Genomic DNA, 8,430 nt, shown 5'->3' with positions numbered 1-8,430 from the left:
CCCGCGCCGCCCCCGCCGGCCACCCCGCCGCTGTTCTTCATCGCCCCCGGGATCGAGAGAGTCGACACTGGCTTCCGCAGCTGGAACAGCGGCGAGCAGGAGCACGATTAAGAAGAGAAGAGGCCTGCAGTTCGTGACGCGCGTGTGCTCGTGTCGTGCATTGCTGTGCGTGGGAGAGCGTGCAAAAGCGCCCGCGTAAATCACTTTTATATCTCGCGTAATTGCACTCTTTGACAGGGAAAAGTTATGCACAGATTTAGACAAAAGGGAATTTATTATCTCGGAAGTGACAGATATGGCGAAATGTCACGGAACTATTTCAATTTCTCTCGACAAAACGTATGAGAAAGGTCTTTTCTTGTTAAAGTTGTATTTATCACTGTTGTAGTGAGGTTCTCGTGTTTGATGAAATAAGACAAATCTGTAATATACATTTAATACAAAAGTTAATGATGTATATATATATATATATAATATTTAGAAAAAAATTTCATTGACTTTTATCGTACCATTTTGATAATATTTAATTATTATAGAATTTTATAGAATTTTATATTACAAGTTGAAGGTATAACCTTATTCTCTTTTAAATTGAAACACTTATGTATAAGACAGCAATTTAAAAATCATTACAATGATAAGGTAAACACTTAAGTTTGTTCTCGTAAAGTTTTTATTTAAACTGACCGTACAGTTTACAAAAAATTTATATTCTTTAATGAAAAAAGCTAGAATATATGTCAAATGGATGATGCGTGTACATCAAATGAGCATCTTACAATTTTTATTTTGTCATTTTGAAAATATTTAGTAACATATAAAATTAACAATAATTATGTATAATGGCATAAGATGTTGTTAATTTTATTCCATTTTTATTCCATTATTTTAATTATTTTGCATATTATTATGAATAAATTGTTTATTGACTAAGAAGTAGCGAGAATTTCTTTAAACAATCCCAATATCTGGAGCTATGTGTATCTTTTTGTCAGAGTGTACATCTATTCCGACTTCGCGTGACTGTTCTTTGTTATCTCGGTTTTGAATTTGATTCAGAAATTCAGTCAAATTCATTCTCGATAGAGGAAGAGTAGCGTAACTCGTGCTTGAAAGAAACGCAACAGAACGCGAGTTATATGAGTTGTGTAAGTGAATCGAAGCGGTGGATCGAGTGTATTGAAGTCAATAGAATTATGTAGAAAGGTGACCGCAAAACAGAATTCTTTTGAACTGCAATATGATTTCCCTTTTCTTCAAACGTCCCTTTACCTTCTGAGTTCCTCTTGCATGAGAGATGTGCTGAACCCGCCTTTATCGTTCAGAAATTGAAAGGTTTATCGCCTTACAAAGAAATTTCGTAAAATGCCAAATTCTGATTTTATTGAAACTTTGCATACATATAGATCGCGCAAATAGATAAATTCAGAAAATTTCAATTGCAATTCAACCAATAAACAATTAAATTTTAAGAGATAAAATTATCCCTTATATATGTGAAGCAGTTATTAATATTTTTTCATTGTATTTTGAAAATTATTAGACATAAATCATTCAAGATATAAAGCCATGTATGTGCATTGTAAAAGTTTTATAATAAAATTATTTCTACCTATATAATATTCTTAAAAAATAATTATTTTTAAAATTTATATTTTTAAATTTATATTTTTATTTTAAAGAGTGACGTAAATAGAGGTCATTTTATTATAAAACTTTTCCATAAAACATTTTTTGAACGAATAGTTTTTGAGATATAGGTGCGAAAAACGCTAAAAATTGTTTTACATATAAGATGATTTCATAAAACCTTTATTGGCCCCAACTGATATTTTCTAAATTTATCTATTTACGTAATCTATATACACACACACACACACACACACACACACACACACACACATATAAAATTTCATTAAACTACTACTTTTACGAGGTAAGGGATCGTCGCAAAATTCTGATTTTAATGAAACTTTGTATACACGTACATAGGTTACCTAGCAAACAAGCTGAGGTTATTTGTCGCTATTTTGATGCAAAATGACGTCTTTAACATCATTTGACGTCAAAATAACGACAAATAACCTCAGTTTATGCTTGCTGGATATTTTCTCTCTACTAACATGGGGTTTAGTAGGAGGAAAATTCCGAAAGTGTGGGAATAGATTTCAATTTTATATTCCTCCCCTTTTTTTAATTACATCGAAATAAATGACCGTCGCAAAAATTCTAATCTAGTTTCGATTTATTTTAACAACGATCGTGTGCAATTCTGATTTATCGGATAAAACGTGGCGCGCGCGTGGGCAGAGTCACACGGGATCTTCTCGAGGCTAGGCTCTCAAGAGGCTCGAGACAGCTTTCGATCGATGAGAATTATTCCATTTCCCCGTCCGACGAGATATGAGTTAACGAGTGTCTCGGAAATGTAGAATTCTACGTACGGATGAGGTGGTTTCTCGTTTGTCAAGAGATATAGTGTTCGTTAAAAAATTTATCGTTTCGTGCTAGAGAGAGCTTGAGATTCCTGTGTAACAAAGCGCGTCCCTTAATCGCGTTAACTTTTTCAGCTACGCCAGGAGGTCGCGAATTGAGTGTTGGAATGGTTGTTTTTGTGAGTTTCGCGAGCGCAAATAATATAAATAAATGCGAGATTTGGATTAAAGAAAAAACCAGATTGCTTTTCTTCGCTTCTTAAAAGTGGAAAAAGTTTGCTTCGCCATTTTGCAACTTCGTGCTACCACACTAATGAATTGATTAATCACCTCGAAGTAAAATGCGGTTTAATGAAAAAGACAAAATATGCGAATTTTTATTCTACTTAGCGCCTTGAGTTTAGAGATGATTTTTTTAAAAGCTGTAACAGTACAATTTAATCTATCTTTATATCTAATGTATTATATAAAATTCAGGAAATGAAAGTATGTGTTATTTGTAAGATCGTTATTTTATTATAATAATGATAATAACATTGCAAATTTTTTTATGGTAAAAAAGTATCAGAATTGAAAAAGTCAAGTTACTTCTAATGGGTTGGAAATAGGATAGTCATAAAAAAGTAATTTTTTATTTATAACTAGTTTCATTCGTTACTTGTAGCGAAAAAAGTAACTCGTCAATGTTACAAGATACTTATTGCTTTTTAAAAATTATTACTTTTATCAAATTATTATAAAAAGTATAATAAATTATTATAATTGTACTTAAAGATAACGAGCGGTAGTAATTTCTTCCATTTCCTGACAAAATTGGATTTATATATTTATAGACTACTAGTATCAAGTAAATAATAAAAAGAAAATTAATCTCTTCATAATGTAGTCTCATTAATAAAGTGTATGTGACGTTCAGTTATTAAGGTATTTAACGTTGAGAAGAAAAGGTTTGAAAGTTTTTAGAAGTAAGATTGAACTAGACAATATCGCTAACTATAAGGAATAAATAAGATAATTGTGCAGTAAAATGACATTCGGAAAATTGCTAAAACTAAGTGGCTGTTACTTTTTGTAATAAAAAATGGGACAAAATAAAATAAAAATTATATATTATAATGAAGAAGAAATCCATCATTTTTATTAACACAATATAAAAAGTAGATACATATATAAACTTTCAAAAATTAATATTTTATAAAGAGATTAACGATTTAACTAATTACATAATTTAATGATATTTATAGAATGTTTCTAAAGTATTGACCAATATTTTAAGAGTTGATTATTTATGTAATTTAAAAAAAAAATGCTCATATAAACATCTAATTTTAAAAGTCACGGTTTAGAGGCTATTAAAAATTTTATAAAATTATCGTTCTTAAGTAGCAGTTTAAACGAGAAAAATTTCAAAAATTAATATTTTTTAGCGATACTAATATAATATAATGAAATAATAAAATCTGTAAAAAAAAAATTGAATTTCATCATTGCTATATAAATTTGACACACTAATGTACTATCTAAACTTTATTTATACATAATCGCCATTGATTTTTATAAAATAGCGACTATAGGTAAATAATGAAATCCCTCTACGAAAATAAAATTTCTTTTCGTTTATATATAAAAATCTTTTATATAAAAAATTTCTATAAAATTCTTACGAGAAGACTTTTATAGAAATGATCTTAAAACTTTTAATATCTTGTATCTCTAAAACGAGGCATTTAAGATCATATGAACTTTTCTTCATATAATGACTTAAAAAATTACTCTTAAAACAACTCTTAAAACAATGGAGTTATCTTTATAGTTGCTACTACTACGTTTTTTTCTCTGAATACAACCAGTCAAATTATTTGTTTTTATGAGTTTACAAATTTATGTTTAATTGCATAATATTGATATTTTAATAAAAATGACAAATTTTTACTTTCTAATAACACTTGCGTTATTTAGTTTCTGCATTAAGAGAAATAAAATAGTTGTAATTATCACAATTTAAGTACAATTTATAGTACATTTTTTAGATAACTATATATTTATTATTTTAACTATGCAAATATAGTCAATTGTGTTAATAATAATCATATGCTGCTTGAAAAGAAGTCTTTTTTTAATATACTTTTTATTACTATCACATAAGTAACAAGTGAATTTGAGAAACTCATTCACTGTGATTGCAACTGCATTTACTGAATACAAATATTTTAATTACTATTTATTAAAAATAAATAATCTATATAGGCCGATAATCACAAATATCTCAAATCCTAAATTATTGAATCTTCCGTCATGTGAGTCACTAAACGCGTTTGACTACTCCGGAGAGGAAAGTTAAATAGTGAATATGTATAAACTGAGATAACTTGTTCAATAATTTATTATTTAATATAAACCTTCATGGAATTATTGAACTTTCTGTTTGAGAATCCTTCAGTTGGGAACCTGTTAGTGACTCACATGACGGAAGATTCAATAATTTAGGTTTTGAGATATGTATTGCTGAAAAGGACTCCAAAGAGAACCGAAATAAAGAAGATTCCACACAATCGATTAATGGTATAGATTTTAATCGTTGGCACCAGCCTGTAACTCTTATTGGCCTTGTATAGATGGTTTATTTTTAATTTTAATATTTAGAGTCTGTAAAATTTGATTTACCATTTATATCTTGGTATTTTATTATATTAACATTTGAAATTATTATTATAGTATAATTTTTTTTTAGATTTCAGAAGACTATATACGTACACATAATTATTATTACTAATATTATAGCTATAATAACTATAAAAATATTATAATTACAAATACCAAATACTTTTCTGTTTCAATATATCCATTATAAAATAAGAGTCATTTAATTTCAGTAGTTTTCCGATTGTTACCCTATATGTCAAAATATTTCTCTATCATTCATTTAGTTACCCAAGAGATATTGCGAGATTTCAAGAGAACGAGTGGTACCGAGCACATCATTGGAGGATATATTGTTCAGCGTTCGCATCGATATTTCGTCCGATCTACCATTGCACTTCTGTCGAGAATCGGTGAAATTTAAGTGCACGTGCATGAGCTTGCTGTTAACGTCTATTTCGTATGCACCATCTGATTGCACCACCCCGAATGTATCGAGGGCTGCTGCGCTTATACGGTCACATGGGGCGCATGAACGTCTGTCAATGTATGGGGAGTCGCACGTACGTGGGACTCTATGCGCGCGACCTATCGATCCCCCGCTATATTTTCCGCGCGGGGTATACTCTGTGAGAACGCGTGTTTCCGGCCAGCCGAGTTGGAAAGCACGGTCTGTGCGTGAGTCCTGCGCCCGACGGCGCCCAGCCGTACTGGCTATTTACGTTCAATTTACACCTGCGCGCGAGGTGAGATATATCCATGTTTTTTTTTCTCCTACAGAAATGGTCAAAGGCTCGAATGTACAGTTCGAACTTCGAGCGCGTTTAATGGTAGTCGTTGTAGTTTTTCGGCATGACTGATTTCGGAGAAATTTTGTGCATTAACTTTTAGAACTGGTTTAAGATCTATTTCTCAAATTTTATAGTTTTTTATTCAATAAGATTTGTAATAATTCATTGTATTCCTTGCATCCAAATATGATACTTTAGCGTCACTAGTGGCTTTTCCCGTCCTGTAAGACCGGATCTACAGATGTTTAAGCCTTAAGCCGTAAGAAATTGATCAATTACAGTTGAAGAATAATCGACTATGATTCATTTTTTATGGCTTAATCCTTTCCGTCACGCAATTCAGAGGATATAGCAATCATTACAGAGAGGGTGGTTTCTTAGGTTTTTGAGGCCACTGAATCTGAATCCAGGGTTAAATTACAAAAAAAAAAAATTAAAATCCAAGATGACGGATTCAAGATGGCGAATCAAGAAACTGATCATTTTGCATGCTGAATACAGTAATATAATGGCCAATTCAAACTCATTGTTTTCAAATACATTAACAACAATAATTTATAGTGTTAAAAATGACTGATTCAATGCAATAGTTGACCGATTGTAAAAATAATTATTTTTTTGTAGTTCCATTTTTTTGTAGCTGCCATACTGGATGCGCCATTTTGAATTTTAAAAATCTGATGGCGGATTTAAATTCAGCGACCTCAAAAGCATTGGAAACAGTGATTTACAATACATGTTTATTGTCAAAATCTGTCACAAATGAATTAAATTTGGAAAATTGCATGCATTTTTCTGTATAAATTTGTTTATAACAAATAAAAATTATTAAATAATCATGAAACATGCCCTGCTTTTTGAAGTTTGAATCTTATTTTACCTGAAAAAGGAAAGAACCCCATGAGTTTATTCTGAAAACAAAAGATATAAAAAAAAAAGGAGGCCAAAAAGCTAAAGTGCCTGAAATAAATGGCTCACTGCGACTCAAAGGGTTAAGGCTTAAAAACTTATTGTAGATCCGGACTAAAGGTTGAACCTTTACCTTTGCTTATTTGTGAATTTACAAACGTTTCGCGTTCGCACATTTCGCTCCGCGACGTCGGTCAATTGCGGATAATGAACAGAGGGAAGACCGATGATGGTTGCCGGAATGCACCGACAGGGAGATTTCGCGCAGCATGACCCCGTGACCTTTCTCACCAACCGGGAGGGAGGAGGATAATGGTGGAAGACTGTGTTATTGGGGGAGGAAAGAGAGATGCAGAGACTGGGTGGTAGTCATGGAGACCGTCCCGAGAGGCTTCCTTAATTCAAAGCTTGATTGGCTCGAACAATCTTAAACTTGTATATGCCCGATAAATTTCTCTCTTTCTTGCCCTCTCTCTTTCGCGATTGCTCACGACCGCGATAAAGAGAACCTACTCAGACTACCATTTCCATATCATTTCACTCTCCTCTCGAAACAACGGTGCGAATGCTCCATTCGGTATTTCCAAGCCATTTCAGTCCCTTCAGATCGATTTTAAAGTTGAGACCGAAATATGCTTTTGTTGTGAATTATTTATACGTGGTAGAGTATCACATAATAATTAAATCAGCATGTCTCTTACTTCCAAATCATAATTCAAGTAGAATTAGATTATAAGGCATTACCAATTCATACTTATTATTATAAGTAATTAGATTGACGATATGCATTTAAAAGTAATTTAACGATAATTTGCTATATGTAATTTTCATCATTTGTGATCACTTTGTTCGCCCCAATCTAATTTTCCTTTTTATTTCTCTTTTTACCTTTCTCTTTTTTCAGTCTCCCTTTTCTCATTAGCTTATTATATTTTGTTATTTATGTATAGTGTTACTTTGTCATAATTAAAAAAGACTGTATCCTCGCGACATGGTTCCCACTGAATTGAATCGAATTAATTTCCTCTTTGAACCTTCCGTCTGTCCTCACCTCTCTCCCTTTTCGCCTTCCGTCGACGTTTAATAAAGTCAACTTTCCTCTCCGCGAAGCCGCAATCTTTTCAGCGACTTTCAGCTTTTCTGCGCGCGAGAAAAGCGATAAAACTGTCGGCTATCGCGAAGAAACGGAGATGGAGAAAAATAAATGGAAGGAAGGAAGGAAAGAAGAAGGAAGAGATGGAGATAGGGTGGAATATGAGCTTCACGTCGTATTTGTCGAGTATTCGATACTCGCATTCGGGTTTCATACTCGACTCGGCGCGTTGTCGCTGATATTATGGTCTCGGGGCTAGCAAGAAAACAGCACGAGTTGCACAAAACCGGGAAAAGACCAGTCGAGTGCACAGGATACCCGTATTTGCGGTTCAGTTGTTACACATCCCACTCTCGCTTCCTCGGGTTAGCACTAAATCTAACGTTTCTCCAATTTCAAGTATTCATTCTCAGCTATATATCACAATCGTTTTATATTCTTTATATACCTACATCTCTTACATACGAGATGTCACTAAAAGCTCCGATGTCTCAATAGATTCTTTGATGAATTAAAGATTGATTTTTTTCTTAGCGGAGATATTCAATCATCTTGATATATA

At 32.4% G+C, this 8,430-nt stretch overlaps 1 protein-coding gene across 1 annotated transcript in view; it reads right to left on the bottom strand.

Annotated features, from left to right (window-relative positions):
• The window catches only part of LOC108685281 (small conductance calcium-activated potassium channel protein), a 187,121-nt gene that overhangs the window by 52,822 nt on the left and 125,869 nt on the right, over positions 1 to 8,430 (bottom strand). The window contains exon 6 of the mRNA XM_018189997.1: positions 6 to 80. Coding sequence (XP_018045486.1) covers positions 6 to 80 — 75 coding nt within the window. The remainder of the gene's footprint in view (positions 1 to 5; positions 81 to 8,430) is intronic.

This window comes from Atta colombica, unplaced genomic scaffold, assembly GCF_001594045.1.
Source record: "Atta colombica isolate Treedump-2 unplaced genomic scaffold, Acol1.0 scaffold150, whole genome shotgun sequence".
Taxonomy (NCBI): Eukaryota; Metazoa; Arthropoda; class Insecta; order Hymenoptera; family Formicidae; genus Atta; species Atta colombica.
The sequence above is the reverse complement of the archived record's forward strand: the minus strand, read 5'-3'. Positions and strand labels throughout refer to the sequence as shown.